This window comes from Crinia signifera, chromosome 5 (assembly GCF_055691185.1).
Source record: "Crinia signifera chromosome 5, ASM5569118v1, whole genome shotgun sequence".
Classification (NCBI taxonomy): Eukaryota; Metazoa; Chordata; class Amphibia; order Anura; family Myobatrachidae; genus Crinia; species Crinia signifera.
In genome coordinates this window covers 49,956,808-49,979,876 of record NC_139221.1, presented here as the reverse complement: position 1 = coordinate 49,979,876, position 23,069 = coordinate 49,956,808, and the positions used below count along the sequence as shown (strand labels likewise).

Here is a 23,069-nt window from a genome sequence, read left to right as displayed (position 1 = left end):
TTTTACACAAAAATGCAGTTCTGGCTCAAAATTTTTCATTTTCAGAAGGTATGAAGGAGAAAAAGCACCCCAAAATCTGTGCCCCAATTTCTCCCGAGTACGGCAATGCCTCATGTGTGACCAAAAAGTTGCAGGACTCAGAAGGGAAGGAGTGATATTTGGATTTTGCAGCACAAATTCTGGTGGAATGATGGTGGGTGCTATGTCGCATTAGCAAGACCCCCAAAGCACCAATACAGTGAAACCCCCCACAAGTGACCCCATTTTGCAAACTACACCCCTCAGGGAATTCATCTAGGGGTATAGTGTACATTTCAAACCCCCAGGGGTTTCACCAATTTTGATACAAGTGGGCAGTGAAAATGAAAAATTACATTTTTTTACACAAAAATGCAGTTCTGGCTCAAAATTTTTCATTTTCAGAAGGTATGAAGGAGAAAAAGCACCCCAAAATCTGTGCCCCAATTTCTCCCGAGTACGGCAATGCCTCACATGTGACCAAAAAATACCAGTTGGGTGCATGGCAGGACTCAGAAGGGAAGGAGTGATTTTTGGATTTTGCGGCTCAGATTATGGTGGAATGAATGGTGGGTGGTATGTGGCATTAGCAAGACCCCCGAAGCACGGTGAAATTATGAACCTAATAATCCATAGATGTGTGGTATATTTTAAAACACTCCTTTATACATAGGCCGGGTTTGTCGGGGCAAGTGTCACACTGGAAAATAGTTTGCTTTCTTATTCCCTTTTTATAGCAAACTTTGCACCTTTTTTGTGTCCTGCCCTTTTTTCCAGTGGAGGGGATTTCATCAGGAAAATGCTGCCCTGGTACAATACGGGGGCCAGTACTAGAAGTACTGGGGCCCTCAGCCTGCTGGTTCCCAAATATTAGGCCCTTTATGACTTCCTCTTGAAAGTGCATAAATGTCCCCCTCTGGCCGGTAGAACGGAATAGCACGTAAGCGTTATACAGTGCCATCTGGATGATATACACGGCCAGCTTCTTGTACCAGATTTTTGTTTTCCGCAGGGCACTGTACGGCTTTAGTACCTGATCTGAAAGATCCACTCCGCCCATGTACCTATTGTAATCCAGGATACAATTAGGTTTTGAGGTGTGGGTACTGGTACCTCGTACAGGGACGGAGGTGGTACTGTCTCCGTGAATTGTTGTCAGTATAAGGACATCCCTCTTGTCCTTATATTTGACCAACAACATATTTTCGGTGCATATTCCCCTGCTTTCACCCCTTCTCATTACTTGGGCAATGTGCGTTTTTGGGAGGCCTCTTTGGTTCTTGCGCACAGTACCGCAAGCTGCTGTACCTCTTGAACCAAGGGCCTTAAACAGGGGGATGCTGGTGTAAAAGTTATCCACATAGAGGTGATAACCTTTATCCAGGAAGGGGTGCACTAAATCCCAGACAATTTTTCCACTAACACCTACGAGGGAGGGGGGGCATTCTGGCGGTTCAATTCTTGAATCCTTCCCTTCATATACCCTAAACCTGTGGGTGTACCCTGAGGTGCTTTCACACAACTTATACATTTTTATGCCATACCTTGCCCTCTTACTGGGAAGGTACTGGCGGAATTTAACCCTTCCTTTAAAATGTATAAGGGACTCGTCTATGCAAATGAATTTATCTGGGATGTACATGTCTTCAAATTTGGCACTGAAATGATCAATGACCGGCCTGACTTTGAATAGCCGGTCAAAGGTGGGATCATCTCTGGGTGGGCACTGTGCATTATCGTTGTAATGCAAAAATTTAAGGATCGTCTCAAATCGAGCCCGGGGCATGGCCATACGGTAAAATGGGGTGCTGTACAGAACATCTGTACTCCAATATTGCCTAATTTCTGGCTTTTTTACTATGCCCATATGAAACACCAGACCCCAAAACGTCATCATCTCTACTGCATCTACAGGGGTCCACCTAGCAAATGATGACGTGGGGTTTTGAGCAATAAACTGCTGGGCATATAAATTAGTTTGGTCCACCATTAAATTTATAAAATCATCAGAGAAAAATAATTTGAAAAAGTCAATTTCTCTGAGACCTGTGGAATCAAATTGGATTCCTGGCATGGCCAAAAACTCAGGAACCTGGGGCTCAAAATTGTCTGGTGGTGGGGTCCATACGAGATCAATTATTGGGGGGGGGGGTCTCAGCTGCTCTACGGGGGCGTCTTTGAGGGGGTCCCTCATCACCAGAGGAGGAAGAGGAGCTTAAGGCGAATCCTTCAAATTCCCCGCTTGCATCACTGGCTGTGTCAGAGTCAGAAGCAAGCAGGGCATATGCCTCCTCCGCTGAATACATTCTTCTGGATGACTGGGATGACATTTGGGATGACATTTGGGATGACATTTGGGATGCCATTTTTATTTTTGTGTTACTGGTAGTGAAATGTTTCAACACGTGTATAGTGTAGGGGGGGGTACAAACTTTATTTCAACCCGGGGGGTATGTAGTGTGTAGTGTGTATGTAGTGTGCAGAAAAAAAAAATACTTTATACAAAAAAAAAAAATGGAGGGGTTAAAAAAAAAAAAAAATTGAAGGGGTTAAAAAAAAAATTGAAGGGGTTAAAAAAAAAAATTGAAGGGGTTAAAAAAAAAAAAAAAAGGTCCTGCGCCAAAAATTGAGCACAGATGTTGGTCAGTAACGCCCGTCACTGAACAGCGCTGAAAGGCAACAGGAATTTGATCAAAAAAAAAAAAAAAAATAGATCAACCCTGTGCCGAAAAAGATGATCAGTGATGTACGTCACTGATCCGCGCACAGCGGCCACAGGACACCCACAAAATCACAGTGTGTGTAAAAAAATAAATAAAAAAAAGACCCCACAGCACACACAAAAAAAAAAAAAGGTGATCAGTGATGCGACACTGATTACCAGTGAGGGGCAGCAGGTGCAACTGACAGTGCAACTGGCAGGTATATATAAAAAAAAAAAAAAACCTCTGCACCCCTAAAAAGTTGCTGATCACCTCAGATATAGTGATCAGCACAAAAGGCGGGGGCAGCAGACACAAAATTTAGCACTCTCTATCACTCTCTGTCGCTATCTCTCTCTATCTCTCTATCTCTCACTATCTAACACTCTATGACACTGCAGCAGCAGCAGTGACAGGTATATATATATATAAAAATACCCTGCGCCCCCAAAAAGTTGCTGATCAGTTAATTTATACTGATCAGCACAAAAGGGGGGGCAGCAGTCAGTTATATAAAAAATATATAGCACAATCTGTCACTATCTCTATCTCTCTCTCTCTATCTCTCTCTATCTATCTATAACTATCACACTGCAGCAGCACAAAATATAGCACTCTCTGTCACTAGGCCTCTCTCTCTCTATCTCTCTCTATCTCTCTCTATCTCTCTCTATCTCTCTCTATCTCTCTCTATCTCTCTCTCTATAACTATATCACACTGCAGCAGCACAAAATACAGCACTCTCTGACACTATCTCTCTCTCTATCTCTCTCTATCTAACTAACGCTATTACACTGCAGCAGCACAAGTTCACAGGAAGTCACAAGCAACAGGATCCAGGAAGCATCCAGCACACTACAAGCACAGATGAAGCAGCCAAGATATTTGCAAGGATCAGGTAAGTATTTTGCAAGGTTCTGGTCAGTATATCGCGGCAGATTGGCACGGTGACCGCACTGCACGCAATTCCAGACCGGAATGGCGTCTGCAGTGCAGTCACCGTTAGTTTAAACCCCCCTCCATGGCTGTGATTGGTCCGTCGGTCCGACGGACCAATCACGGCCTTTGGGGGCGGGCGGGGTGAGGTGGGGTGACACCAGTGTCACCCTTACACCCCGCGGTGATTGGTGCTGTACTTTACAGCACCAATCACCTCCGATCGCGTGTCACCGGCGAACGTTATTCGCCGGTGACACAGAAAACGCTGTAATTGGCTGTTCACACTGAACAGCCAATCACAGCGATCGCCGACGGGGGGGCGGCATCGCAGCCCCCCCTGGGCATGCACGGACATGTCTGCTGTCAGGGACAGCAGACATGTTGAAACTGTCACCGCGTCTATAGACGCGGTGACAGTTAAATGCCATGACGTACATTTACGCCATGTGTCGGGAAGTACTTCCCGACCATGACGTAAATGTACGTCAATTGTCGGGAAGGGGTTAAGGGCACAAGATCAATGCGATTGTGGCCGTGCTAGGAAACAAGTACCGAGTATTCTTAGTTAAGCCTGGAAATATCTATTCCTATTTTTTTATTCCTTTTCCTTCTGACATAGTTTTAAGAAAATTATAATAGAAAGAGAGGGCTTTTTTTGGGGAGGGATGGGACTGTAATAAGATCTTATCTAAGCCATTGGCCCAGTCTTTATCTTCTTTAAATATGTCATGTACAGTACACAGCGCTGAGCTTGGATGAATGCAAGATCTAATGGGAGTATCCCCTCAAATTTCATACTAGCCTGACTATACGTCATAGGCTTTCTGCTCCCGTCATCGATTAATTGGCCTACTCTGACTAGACCCTTCTCTTTCCATCGGTTGAAGGGGTAAGTGGCTTTTCCTTCTTGAAAGTGCAGGTTATCTAAAAATGTTAGTAATATAGAAACTTTAGAATAAATTTTCAGTTTATGACGAATATTGTACAATGCTCTTCTTGTGGACATTGATAAGAGATTCAATCTGGCCTCGCAGTCTATTCATAATTCAAAGAATGGAGAAATGCCACGTGTTTATTAAATATTTTCTCCGATTCATAAAGATATGAAGGAAACCTCCACATACATTTTCCTTTTCTATGGTTTGAAATGATCCTATCTATATAAACAATTGTGTGGTCCGATAATAAGAACCATTCTATACCGGTATCTGCAATTTCCTTAACCAGATCTTTCGCTACCAACAGTTAGTCATTTGTACACACATGTATATCTAACAGTAGAGTGTGATGCATATAGTATAATAAGTTCCTTAGTCAAATCTAATGGGGCCCACACATGGGGATATTTCAGGGCATTTCCTAAGCGATCTCAGAAGATCGCTAAGAAAATGCCTGTACATGTGTAATGGCATAGCGATTTGCTTTCACCCAGCGATTAATATCCAGCATGCTGGATATTAATCTCTTAATTGCCTGGCAGGGCCAGTGTTCTCAGAGAACACTGGCCCCGACAGATAGCGCAGCACACTGCGCTGACACATCAATGTGTGTTGAGCGATCTTTCTGAACATTCTGAGTGATCTAGCATCACTCAAAACGCTCAGCAACTTGCTGCGTGTGTAGGCTCCATTATGGATTAGGCACCAGTCCACTGATCATAGTCCGTCCAGTGCACAAATGCTTATTATCAGTGTTCCAAGATATCAGTGTGTATCTTTGTAAAGACTTCCACTCCCACCTATACTGTACACGTTGAAGCTAGAATCCCAGTACACAGAGTCTTCTACAATCACACCTAATTGTCTTGTTTATAAGTGAACTGTCAATAAACTTTATCTTCAAACTAAACAGAGTAGCTGCATGATAGCAGCATTGTGCAGGAGAAGACAATTACAGCAGTAAATTATAATTACAGCCATATAAGCTACTTCAATTTACAATAACCAGGGAAGCTCTCTGCGGACTGAGTACCCAAACAATGTGCACATGCTGCTCTTATGCAGTAGTACTTATACAAATATTTACTGTGAATCCTCATGCTTACACAACTGCCACGGTCCGCCCATAGATCTACATAACAATGTCGGCCACGGTTCTGCTAAGAAGGAGATGACTTGTGGCAAGGTAACGTCTGACTATGGGCCAGATGTATCAAGCTTCAAAAAGTGATAAAGTGGAGAGAAATAAACTAGCAACCAATCAGCAGCTAACTACCATGTTACAGGCTGGGTTTGAAAAATGACAGTTTGGAGCTGATTGGCTGGTTGTTTATTACTCTCCACTTTATTATTTATTACACAAAGCATCAGGCACCTGCCAGTATGCAATGCAAGGTTTTGGTTCCTGGGTTGGAAATGTCTAGCGGTCCTCATTAGCTTTGGCAAAGTAAGATCTGAAGATTCCGCTTTCCTCCCCTTATGGCTCTGGTGGTGGTTGATGGTGGGGAAAAAATGGGTCCCTTCAAATACATGTGCCGAAATAACCCCCACCCCGCATGCGCACAGAAAAGGGGCATGACCTTGCAAGAATCAGCAAGGCTTCATGGCATGCCTCCATTCTCATCACATTATTCATCTCTGACTCGTCTGCTACAAATGTCACTATGTCAAACTAGGACATAAAAAAAGTTTTATTGTTCCTCAGTGAGAAAAACAAAATAGCAATCTAGCAAATATGATAATATGATTTTAATATAATATTAAAAGGTATCATATTTGCTAGATTGCTATTTTGTTTTTCTCACTGAGGAACAATAAAACTTTTCTTATCAACTGGCTAACACGGTACCAAACCTTTTTCTTTAAACTAGGACATAAAAACACTATGCCATATAAGACAAGATCCTCCTGCAGGATGCTAGAAGGTACTGGAGCCCATTACTGGGACTTCCATGATATGTGGAAGTCCCAGCAATGGTTCTGCGTAAGGAAGTTTTCCTGCCCAATACGGCGCAGTGCCAACTTCACTTGTAATTAAAAGTTGTAAAAATAACTGTGTATTGCGAGATTCTATAAGGGCCATACTCACGTGGCGATAGTGATGAGGAGCATATAGGAGGCTTTGAATATCAGATACCCGGCATAACACATCCAGATGTTGAAACTATAGACCATTAGGAATAGCGCACCAGCATTGACGGATGAAAAGATGGCGAGTGCTAGTTCTCCAGATAACTCCCAATTCACTTTCACATAGCCAACCAACAGAGAGGAGAGAGCACCTGCAATGATATAATAATGCACCTGGTGTTACTGAGCAGTAAGCAACACAAACTGCTTTAATAACAGGTCAAATAGGTAAGCCGGTACCCTGTAACATGAGTACCAAATAACGAAGGCAAATAGATAAGCTGGTACTATATAACATAGCTGCCACCAAATAACACAGGCATATACAGTAGGTAAGCTGGTACTATATAACATAGGTATATAGGTAAGCCGGTATCCTGTGACATGAGTAGGCTTTCACCTTATAACGTGAATAATTAGGTAAGCTGGTGCCATATAACATGGGCATGTAGGTAAGCTAGTACCATATAACACATGCCCATGTTCTATGGTACCAGCTTGCCTATATGCCCATGTTATAATGTACCAGCTAATATTCCTGTGTTATAAGGTACCAGCTTACTTACATGCCAATGTTATATGGTACCAGCTTGCCTATATGCCTGTAAGTAAGCTGGTACTTTATAACGCAGGAATATTAGCTGGTACATTATAACATGGGCATATAGGTAAGCGGGTATCTTATAACATGGGGAAATATGTAATCATGTATGTTATAAAATGGGGATATCATGAATCTGGTATGTTAGAATATAGGCATATACCTGTAGGTAAGCTTCTATCTTAGAACATGGGGCTATAGGTAATCTGGTATAACATGGGGAAATAGGTAAGCTAGTATGTTATTACATGGGGTATATAGGTATACTTGCATGTTATAACATGGGGATATACAGTAGGTAAGCTGGTATATCATGGGAATATAGGTAAGATGGTATATCATGGGGATATAGGTAAGCTGGTATACCAGGGGGATATACAGTAGGTAAACTGGTATATCATGGGGATATATGGTAGGTAAGCTGGTATATCATGGGAATATAGGTAAACTGGTATATCATGGGGATATACAGTAGGTAAACTGGTATATCATGGGGATATAGGTAAAATGGTATATCAGGGGGATATACAGTAGGTAACCTGGTATATCATGTGATTATTGGTAAACTGGTATATCATGGGGATATACAGTAGGTAAACTAGTATATCATGGGGATATATGGTAGTTAAGCTGGTATATCATGGGAATATAGGTAAACTGGTATATTATGGGGATATACAGTAGGTAAACTGGTATATCATGGGATTATAGGTAAACTGGTATATCATGGGGATATAGGTAAACTGATATGTTATAACATGGAGATATAGGTAAACTGGTATATCATGGGGAAATAGATCATTTACATATCCGGCATGTAAATCATTGAGAAAAATGTACAAACTTCGGTACTCTTTACCTAGAACGGCGCCAGCGATTGAAATCGCGGGCGTCGTGGGTAAAAATCGCGGTGATCGCGGTCATCGCGGGCATCGCGGGTAAATCGGGATGGCCGCGATGACCGCGATGACCGCGATCACCGCGATTTTCCCATAGGGAACAATGTTAAAACAGCTGATTGACCGCGATTTTACTGTTAAATGCCTCAATGGACCCGATTTGGGGCCAAATAGGCCAAATTAACCCTTAAATGTCCCCCCAAATGTTTAACGCCACCCCACGATCCACGCCAACCCGAAGCGTGGCGAGCGCAGCGAGCCCGCGAGGGGCGGCGGTACGCGTCCTCCGACCTTTTCATGCCCTACTATCCACTAGGGCGTGGTGTGAGAATATAATAGTGTGGCGAGCGCAGCGAGCCACCGAGCCCGAAGCGTGGCGAGCGCAGCGAGCCCCGCGAGGGGACGCGGATACCTTCACAGGTAGACGCGTCCCCTCGCGGGCTTCACAGGTGTCCACCTCGCCACGGACACCTGTGAAGCCCGCGAGGGGACGCGTCTACCTGTGAAGGTATCCGCGTCCCCTCGCGGGGCTCGCTGCGCTCGCGGGTACATTTATGGACGGCCGCGACGCGACCGACACGATTTCAAAGTTTAACATTGGTTTCAATGGGAAATCGCGGGCATCGCGTCGGTCGCGTCGCGGCCATACATAAATGTACCCGCGATGCCCGCGACGGGCGCCGTTCTAGGTAAAGAGTACCCAAACTTCACTGTAACCTGCTACAATCTGATGACCAATATAAAGGTCTGTTATGTGACAAATCTATATATATATATATATATATATGTAAACCCAATATTCCACCTCGCGCTCTATGCTCAAATCACTCTGATAAAAAATGACCAATGTTCGGCAGCCTTTTACCACAATGTCCCCAGAGGGTCAGGGGACCAACCAACATTAATATGACACCCAATTGTGGAACGGCGCCTATGTTTAAGAAGTAACAATGTCCATAAATATGGTAGTCCAATATTCAGCGAAGCAGTCAAATGTAGTCCTTAAATACTTTTATTCTCTCCTTCATCAAGTTGTACCAGGTAGAAACAGCAGAAACGGCAGTCATATATATATATATATATATATATATATATATATATATATATATATATATATATATATATATATATATATATATATATATATATAATCCGGGGTGTCTCCACACCTGTGTAGGTGTAGAATATCCGGCACTCTCCTAATTATAATTCCCAAACAAGTTTGGTTAGATCCAAAGATTTGATTTTTATTCAGTTTTCACACGATGTCAAGTGGATAAATTCACAGGTGTTTATAGAACACCTGTGAATTTATCCACTTGACATCATGTGAAAACTGAATAAAAATCAAATCTTTGGATCTAACCAAACTTGTTTGGGACTTATAATTAGGAGAGTGCCGGATATTCTACACCTACACAGGTGTGGAGACACCCCGGATTATAATTGGATATATGTTTTTCACGCATCTCCTTTATCTGGCACCCCGCGATACCTCAATTCTAGTGCGAGTGCGGTCTACACATGAAACTATATATATATATATATATATATATATATATATGACTGCCCTCAGACACTGGAGGCATAGGAGTCAAATTACTGTATCAGGTCATTGCCTATCATCTACAGGAAAAATCCTTTTCTTTGCATCTCATTCGAAACTCACTTATACTGTTGGAGAAAAGTGTTTTTACATATACACAAAGATGACCAGTAAGTGGATGCACTACTTTCATGTTCAACTGTTCAACCCTTAAACCTATCCTCAATGGTTTAGAAAATATAACCCCTGATGAAGTCATTTATGACGACACGCGTCAGGTACCATTATATCGTGGATGAACTGAATTACAGAATCCTTGTCTGACGAATAAATTTTATATGTTTTAAAATTGTTTGGTCTACCCTTGAATTGTCTAATAAGGTGGTGGACTATATCAAGCGCACCCTATATCTTCTCTTTATCTATCTATCTATCTATCTATCTATCTATCTATCTATCCTTTCCTCCACTAACAGGGAGGATTTATAGAGTGCTGCTATAATATTAAGCGCAAAACAAAGGTCTACCCTTTTGTTATATATATATATATATATATATATATATATATATATATATATATATATATATATATATATAGATACAGAAGTACCTACACACTCGCCAATCCTAGGAATGGGGTGCAAACAGCACCCACATCCCAGGGTGGGGTGCGGTGGCCTGTGACCACACACTAGTAAATACAAACACAGGGGGCCCAACACTCACTACAACAAACTAACTCACCTTAACATTCAAATAATCAATAAATAAATAATGGGGATTTGATTTGATTATTTGAATGTTAAGGTGAGTTAGTTTGTTGTAGTGAGTGCTGGGCCCCCTGTGTTTATATATATATATATATATATATATATATATATATATATATATATATATATATATATAACAGCACTTATTCCTTGGAAGGAATGAAAACCAGCACTCACGTTTTGATGAAAGAAAAAAGTGTATTTAAAATGGTCATCATATTCACCAGCCTGTCGGCAGTCCCAACAGCTGTTTCAGCAGGCAGCATGCCAGCCTTCATCAGGGGTGCTGGCATGCTGCCGGCTGAAACAGCTGTTGGGACTGCCGATAGGCTGGTGAATATGATGACCATTTGAAATACACTTTTTTCTTTCATCAAAACGTGAGTGTTGGTTTTCTTTCCTTCCAAGGAATAAGTGCTGTTATAACTATCTTTCTGGACCCTGCACCACACCATTGCCAGTATTGCAACTGAGTGCCACCTTGCCTACGCACATATATATATATATATATATATATATATATATATATATATGTTTAGCTAGAGTAGTAAAAGGGTTAAATGCTTATCAAACTCATCAGCTAAGCAATATATTATTCACAATTTCCTTCTACTAAACCTCTTCAAAACACTGGGGAGAATAATAGAAGAACATGGATATTTTTGTAAGCACCAAGCACAAAGGCGTTGCTTTTACAATCTCCCTGAAAGGCTGACTTCACAGCAGCCAATAGAAAGTGCCCTTTTATTTATACTGAAAATACCAAAAGTATCAAACGGAAATAAGACAAACAAGGGGGACATATTCTTCCTGATGTTCTACTACTCCTTGAGATCTGCTAAATATCCAAGTAAAATAGGAAAGACAGAAAGTGTGTAGTATTTATTTATCCAGTATTATTAATTTGGGAATTAACGTTATTTATTTTGCTTAAAGTAATATTTTCTCTCCCCCAGCATTGGGGGGGGGGGATATTTTTTGTTCTCCGGTCACAGCAGGAATTTTAGTTCAGCTGTTTCTAATTTGGGCGTATGTTATCTAAGTCCAAGAAAACTCATATATTATATTCAGCTACATCAAGAAAAGTTACCAGATTCTCTCTCTGGTATGAGGACTGAGCGCTCAGATGCACACACAGCAGCCTTCATATGAAAATCTGCTGCCACCGTGCATGTGCAGCTGCTCCATGCTGCCCTTTATACTGCATGAAGTGGCCACTGGCTATAGGGAAGGTAGAGTTTCCAGGTAACTGGAAACCAGCTGTGCATTTGCCTATGAACAGATCCACGTGCACAACCGTTGCACTTAAATTACTTAGGGTTAGCAGAAAAATATTGCTGGTTGTGTAACAGGTAATTCCTTCATCAACTCATTCATTGAACAAGCATGTTTTTGTCCTTAGTCAAAAGGGTTAGTGCCAGATTCTGGTTATGGTCTGTGCAGATTAGCGGCCATCATGGGCAATGGTTTTGAACCATTGGGTGAGGAGATGCATTGATGGCTAAACTTTGGGTCTCCGTCAGCACAAAGGTAATTAAACTGGAAATGGTATTGGATCTCTCTTCTGGAACTTCTGGTGGTGGAAGAACATGGATATATATTAATTTACAGTCAAAACTACCATCTTGTCGTAAAGATGGCAGTTTCCGACTGATTTACTTTGGAAGGGGTTCCGACTTATTCAATTCTGGCTGCTGTTTTCTGACAGGTCAGAATGCTCCAATAGGATTTGTCCATGTTTCCAGCAAACTGAATCCGGCCTGAAAAGATGTCGGATTAAGGCAGAGAGGAAGGCACTGGGTGAGCAGCAGCAGCTCAGCCAGCACCATCCTCCAGTCCACTGTCCCCCGCTCGCATTCTGCCGCCTCCCGCCGCATCACTCATCTGTACCACTCTTTGAAAATACCCTATATTCACTTAGAGATGTGCGCCAGCCACTTTTTTGTGGTTTTGGTTTTGGATCTGTATTCGGTTTTGCCAAAACCGCCCTTTTTGGTTTTGGTTTTGGATCTGTATTTTTTTGAAAAACTCATAAAAACAGCTAAAATCACAGAATGTTGGCCTGTTTTTGTTCCTATGGTGTTATTAGCCTCAATTACCTTCATTCCCACTCATTTCCTGTCTATTTTGAACACTAAAAAATAATAGTATGACACTTTCATAAACTATATGAAGAAATGCTCCCTACAGCACCTAAAGAAAAGAGGAGCAAGATGAAACTGTCCTTGGGAAGTCCCACCCACCCTTACGTTGTATAAACAGCACATGCACACTTTAACAAACCAATCATTTCAGCCACAGGGTCTGCCACAGGACTGTGGCTGTGTTTGGGCCCCCACAAAAAAAAGAAGCAATGCGCGTAATGGTCACCACAGTCTCACAGTATTGTAATAACACATCTAGGGTATGGACAGCAGTCACAGTACCCCATAAACAGATGGGGCACAGACAGCAGTCACAGTACCGTATTAAAAGTTGGGGTATGGACAGCAGTCATAGTACCATATAAACAGATGGGGTACCAGCAGTCACAGTACCATATAAACAGATGGGGTATGGGCAGCAGCCACAGTACCATATTAAAAGTTGGGGTATGGACAGCAGTCATAGTACCGTATAAACAGATGGGGTACCAGCAATCACACTACCATATAAACAGATGGGGTACCAGCAGTCACAGTACCATATAAACAGATGGGGTACGGACAGCAGCCACAGTACCGTATAAACAGATGGGGTACGGACAGCAGTCACAGTACCTTATAAACAGATGGAGTACCAGCAGTCACAGTATCGTATAAACAGATGAGGTACCAGCAGTCACAGTACTGAATGAACAGATGAGGTACCAGCAGTCACAGTATCGTATAAACAGATGGGGTCAAGACAGCAGCCACAGTACCATATAAACAGATGGGGTACGGACAGCAGTCACAGTACCTTATAAACAGATGGAGTACCAGCAGTCACAGTATTGTATCAACAGATGAGGTACCAGCAGTCACAGTGCTGTATAAACAGATGAGGTACCAGCAGTCACAGAACCGAATAAACAGATGAGGTACCAGCAGCCACAGTACCGTATAAACAGATAGGATACGGACAGCAGTCACAGTACCGTATAAACAGATAGGATACGGACAGCAGTCACAGTACCTTATAAACAGATGGGGTACGGAGCTATGGAGAGCAGTCTAAGTACGTGGGACAGAGAATTTTTTTTCTTAACTTTTAATAATTTTAAATAAAGAGTGGGGTACGGCCTGCGGTCACAGCAGTACCTTATAAACTGGTACGGAGCTGCGGACAACAGTCACAGTACCGTATAAACAGATTGGGTAAGGAGAGCAGTCACAGTACCTTATAAACAGATGGGGTACGGACAGCACTCACAGTACCTTATAAACAGATGGGGTACGTAGCTACGGAGAGCAGTCACAGTACATGGGACAATCATTTTTTTTATTTTATTTTTTACTTTTAATAATTGTATTAATTTTAAATAAACAGTGGGGTACGGCCTGCGGTCACAGCAGTACCGTATAAACTGGTACGGAGCTACGGACCGCAGTCACAGTACCGTATAAACAGATGGGGTACCAGCAGTCACAGTAATGTATAAACAGATGAGGTACGGAGCAGTCACAGTCACAGTATTGGCCTTCACAGTATCGGCATCTACTACACACACAGTGGGTGTACAGTATGCAGTGCACTGCACACACTGGGTTGTGTGGAGTTCTACACTATAAAAGTTTAAACAATACTGCTGGTGGTGCTACTAAACCACTGCCTAATATGCCTATGAAACAAAGCTGGTGCCCACTACCTATGAAACAACAAAGCTGGTGCCTCTTCCCACTGCCTATGAAACAAAGCTGCCCACCACCTTTGAAAGTGAAACAAAGCTGGTGCCTCTGCCCACTGCCGGTGCCTTTAAACAAAGCTGCCCACTGATGAACTAAATCTGCCCACTACAAGTTTTTAATGAAACTAATTGTTTGCAGAGCGCGCCAGCGGAGTGTGCTGTTTCCCCCGCCTGGATCCCATATAATCCGACGGCGGGAAGGCGCCGTGCGGCCTCACTTTGGGATCCGAGTCTGACGGAGCTTTGATCATGGAGTGACTAATCTCAGTGGCAGAGTATGTACTGTACAAATACCAAGAGCCATTATGCTCTCTGTTTACCAGAAAATAGAAAGGAATACATACAGTAGTTCCATTCTGCAAAGAATAAAAATAAGGGAATGGGTAAAAAACGGAACCAGACCGGATCCCAGAACACCAGACAGGACATGCTTTAGTAATCAAACTGTGTAATTCCGAAGCTTGTAGTTTCCAGTCTAGGGAAGGGTGGGATGCCTGTCCTGGGAGTGACCCTTTCAGTAGGCGTGCCTGTGACACCTGTCACCAGAGAGATGGGGAAGGAGAGATTGCAGCCCCCCCTTATGGTCTGGGGATGTAGTAAAAACCGGTTTCGGACCATACTGGGTTTGCTGTATTCTCTCCCTTCATATTTCCCAGGGGACAGCTGTCACAGGAACTTCCTGGACTGGATCCCCCCAGACATGCACCCCTGGTTCCTGGTCCATCAGGTTCCGGGTTTTTACATAGTACCTAAAAATAACTGTAAACTACTCACCCAGAAATGTAGACACTGCTTCCACTCCTCCATTATACATGGTGTAGTTCTGAGAAGGTTCCACGTGTTCCCACAACACCTGAACATAATTTATGACTTGGTTGTAACCGGCTGTTGCAAGTGCCCACCACAGAGACCAGTAAATGAGCTGTGATGAAGAGTAACAGTCTCTCAGGTCTTTGAACAAGAGCCACAGCACATTGTAGAAATGAGTTTGCTTGTCAGTGTCATCATCAGTGGCTGGACTTTGCTGTTCTGTACAGGGCCGACCTGCCTTATTACTGGAGGATTTGGGTTCTTCGGATGAAGACTCAGCTGGGACTGACTTCACCTTTTTGTGGAAAAACATGGTTTTGCTTGGCATAGGAAGCCACCACGATGACACAAAGGCAATTGAAACAGACACTAAGGAAATCACATTAAGATAGTAGTAAGATATTCCAGCCAAGGAGACCAGGAGCTGACTCAGCACAGAGGCAACAGCAAAACCCACCAATGTTATGCTCCGACAGTAGCTGGTCACCCTCTGGTAATGTTCTGTGTCAACCACACTATAAATGTAGGCATAATAGGCAATCTCAGTGGCTGTGACCATGCCATATGCAAACTCCAGACCTTGCATGGCAGGAACGCCCCTGGCAAAAAGTAACAGAACCCATGAGATGAGATAACTCAGGCCCTGTAGGATTATGACTGGTTTGTATCTTAAATAGTCAGTGAGCAAGAATACTGGGAAGAGGATCACCAGATAACTGTACGTCCATACTGGGAAGACAGAGTTTGTCACCTGCAGAAGGGATAGATGAAAAAGACATATGTAAGTAGGAGGACAGTTTATAGACTAACCTATAATCCAATGGTACCTGTTTTTCTTAGATGTAATAATCAATAGCAAACATTACAAATATCTAACCAGTGTAAAAGTTACGTTGTGCATTGTGACATCATGCAACATACCCTCCAACTCTACCGATTTAGCTGGTACTGTACCGTTTCTTAACAGTCTGTACCGGCTAAATTAAAGTATACCGAATTTACATTTTTTTGGGGTTCAGTCAATCACCTGGTTATTTTATTTTAAATGCCCAGTACACATGCGGAAAGGGGGATGCCACGCCCTCTTTACCAGTGGTCACACTCACTTTACCCATGGCCATGCCCCCTTTCTGAGTGTGTACCGATTTCTACCCTTCAGATGTTGGAGGTTTTTGGAGGTTTCATAGATGATGTTAATAAATAAAAACTTATGGGCTTCCCTTCAAGGTTTGTCCACTTTTAATATTCCGCCCCCGGTGATCACCCACATGACCAAATCTCAACAAACGATGCCTTATGACAAAGATGGGAGTTAGGGTTTTTCCCATTTTTAAAGTCATACTTTAAGGTCAATGTCCTTTTCTGCATATAAAATAACATATATACAGTATATCAATAGTAACATACTATAATACCGCTTTCACACTGCCAAAACGTTTTAAAAAATTGTATTTTTAAACGGTATTTAAAACGGGTCTGAGCCTTCACATTGTAGTAGATTACCGTTTTAAATACCGTTTAAGTACCATTCACATCAGTCAACCCGTTTAATCCCCTGAACACGTTTCAAGGCAGAATGCAGGGGACAGCCTATGACAGGTCTGTTGATTTGACTAAATACCGTTTCAGAGCCATTCTCACTGCATAAAAAAACAGCTCTGAAACGTGTAGGACTCTGATTTATAAACGTTTTGAAATATCGGTTATCTTTAACCGGTAAATCAACTCTGGAACTTTTGCACTGCAGCCTTAAACGTTTTGAAAGGGGGAAAAAATGGCAATATACCGTTTAACAAGTGCAGTGTGAAAGGGGTATAATTAAGTGCAAGCTTTTCTATTTTAGCTTTTGAAATATTGTCCTATTATTAGCTGTGTACACCCGGCCATTTCTTGGGTTTTGTGTTTTGGATCATCTGGATTTGTTTTGACAAAACCACCCTTGCGGGTTTTGGTTTTGGATCTGTATTTTTTCTTTAAGAAAAAAAAAAACTAAAATCACAGAATTTGGGAGCAGGGGGGTTGTTCGTAGAGTATTATTTACCTCAACAACATTCTTTTCCACTCATTTCCAGTCTATTCTAAACAACTCACAGCACATAATATTGATAACCTTTTAAGGCCAAAAGGTTACAGCGAGGTAGCTGGATGACTAAACTAAGCCCCAGAAGTGGGTGATACGGCACACTTAGCAGCACCCCTGGAATTATACAGCACCCCTGGAATTGTACTGCACATATGGTGACACATCTGGAATTTTATGGCAGACCTACCATTAGCCCTGGAATTATAATGCACACATGGTAGCACCCCTGGAATTATACAGCACAATTGGTGGCACCCGAGAATTATATGGCACACATGGCAACACCCCTGGAATTATACGGCACACATGGCAGCACCCCTGGAATTATACAGCACTAATGGCAGCACCATTGGAATTTTAGGGTACACTTGGCAGCACTCCTGGAATTAAATGGCACACTTAGCAGCACCCCTGGACTGATACAATATACATGGTGGAACACCTGGAACTATATAGCACACCTGGCAGCACACCTGGACTGATACAATATACATGGTGGAACACCTGGAACTATATAGCACACCTGGCAGCACACCTGGACTGATACAATATACATGGTGGAACACCTGGAACTATATAGCACACCTGGCAGCACACCTGGACTGAAATGGCACATACTGTATGGCAGCCCTGCAGTAAAAAAAAAAGAAGAGATTGTTATGGTCGCTCAGCAACCATTTAGCCAGCGATAATAGCTTAAATCCACTCATGTGTACATGGCTTTACTTCTGCCCTAAAAATAAATATAGGTGATGTTTTCCATAGCAACCAATCTGACTATCATTTTCTAGGATGCAATAGAGAAACGATAGACATAATCTGAATCTGGTTGCTATGGGCAACCTTTAGTAACCTTTAGTAACAACTATACCCCTTATATTGCATAGTGCTTGTAACATATAACCTCCACTAAATCTACTGACAATGTCTATGTCCACCATAGGCTTGTGTCGCCCCTTTTGTCAATGTCAACCTTGGGTATGTCAACCATTTCAAGGTGTGGATCTAGTCAATGTCGACCATTAGTGGTCAACCTAGTGAATGTCAATGTAGATATTGTCAGGGGCGGATTTAGGGATGAGGGCGCCCCTAGGCACAACAATAATGTTTACTAAGTAGGACAGTTTATAGGGGCAGTATCTGCATGTCCTATCCATTTACACTCTATTTAAGATGGAATATAGTACAGTACAGTGGATATTTTGCAGTTATTGGTACATTTTGGGCTGACAGTACTATCACAGGCATCCAAGTGCCGCCCCCAAACATGTGCCGCCCCTAGGCCGGTGCCTCACGTGCCTAGTGGGAAATTCGGCTCTGGATATTGTCTACCATTTGTACCGTCACCTAACTGTACCTATGGGTAACATGTATGCCCTATTTATTTAATTCACTTATTTTTGCCAAACTTTTTAAAAATAAACTTTTGCCCTAAAATGCTGATGTTCTAGTGCAGGCATGTCCACACTGTGGCCCTCCAGCTGTTGTGAAACTACAAGTCCCTGCATGCTTTGCCACAGTTTTGCTATTAGGGAATGCTAAAACTATGGCAATGCATGCTGGGATGTGTAGTTGTACAACAGCTGGAGGGCCATAGTTTGGACATGCCTGCTCTAGGATGCCATGAGTAAAAAGTTTGGGAACCACTGGATTATATGTCCTGCGAATTAGGCAAAGAGCAGAATATGAAATCTAGATAGACTTGGATAGTAGGCACAGTACATGAGCAATGTGATGTGCAGTATTTGGGTTATGCAATAATGGAAGGTATTAAGAGAATTTTAACCAGAACAACTCATACTGGGGGTGAAATGTAATAGGATGAGAGATTCAGAAAGTGAGAGATTTGGTAAGAAATCTCCAGGTTTTTAAAAGCGGCAATCATTTACACTGCAACATCAAACTGGTTTTGCAGTGTAAATGATTGCCGCTTTAAAAAAACTGGAGATTTCTCACCAAATCTCTCACTTTCTGATTCTCTCATCCTATTACATTTCCCCCCTGGATGTGAGAAGATTGTGATGGATTTACCACCCCCTCCTACACACGCACACACACACACACACACACACACACACACACACACACACACACACACACACACACACACACACACACACACACACACACACACACACACACACACACACACACACACACACACAGATAGGATGTTAGCCACACACATTTGTCGCACAGACTGAAAGAGCCTGTTACCAGCATACTTTTTTTTGCTTTGATAGCTACAGCTTTTTTCATACCTGCTCAAGCGTCAGATTGTGTACAGGTCCTGTTAGATAAGGAGTCAGAAATGGTTCCGAAGGTCTCATGTAGGTAAAAAATCCATATATGCAGAGAAGGGCTGTGGGGTATTTCCAGCCATCGTGCCTTTTGTTAGTGCATAACCCCATGACAGAGTCAGCTAGGATTACAGGATCAGAAGTTTTCACTCTCTGGAGTGTGTGAGCAATGTGATCTATGCTGGTGGTGTAACTGTAGTCTGGGAGGGTAAAGTACATTATAGGGGAGGAGCAGTGATAGACAATGGAGTGAGTTTAATTAGTATTTAAATCACTCAAAGTCTAACTATTCAGAGATTACATCATTGCACAATAGTATTCGCTCGCATGAAAACCTTTATTCTGAAACATTATTTAACAAGCACTAAATAAATTATTATAAATGAGCTTTAAAAGTGACATTTTACATATAAAAGTTTATTGCGAATAGTGCATAGTAGTAGTAATAATAATAATAAAAGTATATTTCATCTACAAAACTAAAACTATTACAAATTGATGTAAGATACCGTATCACTGGACACAGGCTGCCTAATGCTCTAAAGAGGTGTAAATGTACTGGCCTTTTGACCAGCGGTGGATCTTACCTCTGCGGAGGAATGGGACTGCCACAGTGCAGGCCCCCCATTCACTGCCGCCGCTGCTGTGCTCCCGGTCTCTGCTGCTGCAAATCCTGGTCAAAGCTAACAGTCCCCACCATGGGGCCAGCGCATGTGCAGTAGCTTCTCACATACTGCGCATGTGCTGGCTCCAGCCTCTAACCCTTTTGCAGCCCCCAGAGGCATATTCAGGGTCCTGGGATTGGCGCATGTGCATTATCATTCGCATTACTGTGCATGCGCAGAACCCATTTTTGGGACTGCCCACAGCTGCACATAAAGAGGCATCCCGGAGGAAGGGAACGGATTCAGTATTAAATCCCGGCGGTCGGGATCCCGGCGTTCAGAATCCCGACGCAGGAATCCCGACCGCCGAAATCCCGACATGGGGGGGACGTGGATTGCCCCCCCTTGCGGGCTCGCTGCGCTCGCCACGCAGCGGGCCCAGTGCCTCGCTACGCTCGGCACACTAATTTATTCTCCCTCCGGGGGTGTCGTAAACACCCCCAGAGGCAGAAAGTGTCGGGATTTCATCGGTCGGGATTCCAGAGTCGGGATTCTGAACGCCGGGATCCCGACCGCCGGGATTTACACTGCATCCCAAGGGAACACCTCCCAATGGGATTGCCTTGAGCGACTGGCAGGACAGCTTATCAATAGGAAGTCACCATGGGCAAATCCAGAACGAAATGATAGGGGGGGCACCGCCGGGAAACCAGGCCACTTCTGGGCCAGCCAGATTTCCAGCTGGCTGGGCCGCCAACCGTGCTACCAGGGCCGGCTGCTCAGTCCGCCGGTGGTTGACCTGGAGCAGGCAGACAGTTCCTGCAGGATGTCACCCAGGCCCGGCGCTGGCAGACGCAGACCGTGCATCCTCCTGGCCAGCCTGTTCTTCACCGCAGGGGCAGTGGTGATGGCTGCTGCATCCGGGACAAGGAGACCCTGCGGTGGACTCGTGAGTGTTAGCTGACCCCCCCGGGCAGCAGTGTGTGCACCCCCCCTGGGCAGCAGTGCCAGCACCACCCCACCCACCCCCCAGGCATCAGCGAGAAAGAGAGTGCAGAGAGAGATACAGAAGGAGAGTGCAGAGAGAGAGAGAAGGAGAGTGCAGAGAGAGAGAGAGAGAGAGTAGGAGAGTGCAGAGAGAGAGAGTAGGAGAGTGCAGAGAGAGTAGTAGAGTACAAAGAGAGAGATTAGTAGAGTGCAAAGAGAGAGAAGGAGGGTGCAGAGAGGGAGAGTGCAGAGAGAGTGAGGAGAAAGAAGGAGAACTAAGAGGGTGAGAGAGAAATGGAGAGGAGAGGGTTAAGACAGGTATGTGTGTGTCCCACCCATGCTTGTTGTGCTGTACCCTACACCCTCCCCTTCTTCACTACAGGTACAAGTGTACCTAAGGCAGCAGGATGGCAGGCTTTTCAATGGACAGTGCCAGCAAACAATGGGTCCCAAGGAGGCAGCAGCGGCTGTGGTCCCATGGTGGAGGTTGCGGTAGGGCAGTCTCATGGAGCCCGAAGCAGCAGGTCCCATGGTGGCTGAGTGGATCCCGCAGAGGAGGCTGCAGTGGTGGGTCTAGTTGTGGAGGCTGACGCAGTCGATCCCATGGAGGAGGTTGCAGCAGCGGTTCCCACAGAGAAGCCTGCGGCGGCAGGTCCTGTGGACCTGGATGCGTTGGGTGCATCACGTAGAGAGAGAGTAATCACTGGGAAGCAGCAGGTCACATAAACAGCTCCTCCTCTCTTCTGATTCGCAGGAGAGAGGAGGTTTTTCAAAGTAAAAAAAAAAAGTGACACTCGCACAAACTGCATCTGGTTTCATTTAGGCAGAGAACAGTGGCAGATTCTTCCTGGGGGGGGGGGGGGTGCTGCAGCCCTGCAGTCCATAGGTAAAAACCGCCACTGCTTTTGATTAAGATCAAGTGTTCTGTAGTATCTCTTCTTATCAGTTGGTTTGGTTTGGGCTCCTGGTAGGGAATAGAGAACCACTAGATTATTATATTTTCTTATGATGGGGATGTTGGCCCCTTGGTGGAGAATGGTAGAAAACCTGATGTAGTATCTTTTCTCACCAGAAGGTTTGGACAGGCCTGTTCTTATTCCGGCAGATGTTGGGCCCCTAGGTGGAGAATGGAGAACCTCCTAAGCCAGTGCTACCTAAAATGCACTGGTTACTGGACCACTAGAAAGGTACTTTGAACTGTTTACTTCACTTTTCAGGATGCACCATTTTTCCTTTGCCTGGACCTCATACCTAGGGGTAACGATATTTTTATACCCCCTACCATACCTACTGGTTGGGACTGATTTATTTATTTCAAAGTGTTTGAAACCCTGGGGAAGAAGGGTCTACCTTGAGCCATGAGGTGGAGGGAAGGCTGAAATCCCTTTTCCCCGAAGGGGCCTTTTGGCTATGAAGGGTCATTGATTGAGCTGGGACCTGTAGACCTGTTTTCCCTCAATAGGCCTTTTGTCCCTCATTGGATGTGGAGTAATGGGGCCCTTCTCCTTTTGGAGAGTCTAAGCATGGTGTGCACTGCACTGGGTGAATGTTACCATTCACCAATCTCCAATTGATTCATCTGAAGAAGGAAATTGCTCAACGTGATTGCAGGCATTATGGGCCTTATTCTAGTTCACTCTTTCTGTGAAAATCCTTCTTAGATGGACAAAACCATGTGCACTGCAGGGGGGCAGATGTGACATGTGCAGAGGGAGTTAGATTTGGGTGAGTTATTTTGTTTCTGTGCAGGGTAAATACTGGATGCTTTATTTTTACACTGCAATATAGATCTCACTTTAAAGTAAAACCCACCCAAATATAACTCTCTCTGCACAAGTAACATCTGCCCCACCTGCAGTGCATCTAAGAAGG

At 43.7% G+C, this 23,069-nt stretch overlaps 1 protein-coding gene across 1 annotated transcript in view; it reads right to left on the bottom strand.

The window, feature by feature from the left end:
• LOC146079440 (thiamine transporter 2-like) overlaps positions 1–19,749 on the bottom strand; it is a 49,977-nt gene extending 30,228 nt beyond the window's left edge. The window contains exons 1-3 of the mRNA XM_083186219.1: positions 19,567–19,749; positions 15,187–15,973; positions 6,688–6,880 (exon numbers count right to left, since the gene is read on the bottom strand). Of these exons, the coding sequence (XP_083042345.1) occupies positions 6,688–6,880; positions 15,187–15,973; positions 19,567–19,716 (1,130 nt within the window). The 5' untranslated portion in view covers positions 19,717–19,749. The remainder of the gene's footprint in view (positions 1–6,687; positions 6,881–15,186; positions 15,974–19,566) is intronic.
• Between the last annotated feature and the right edge of the window lie 3,320 nt (positions 19,750–23,069).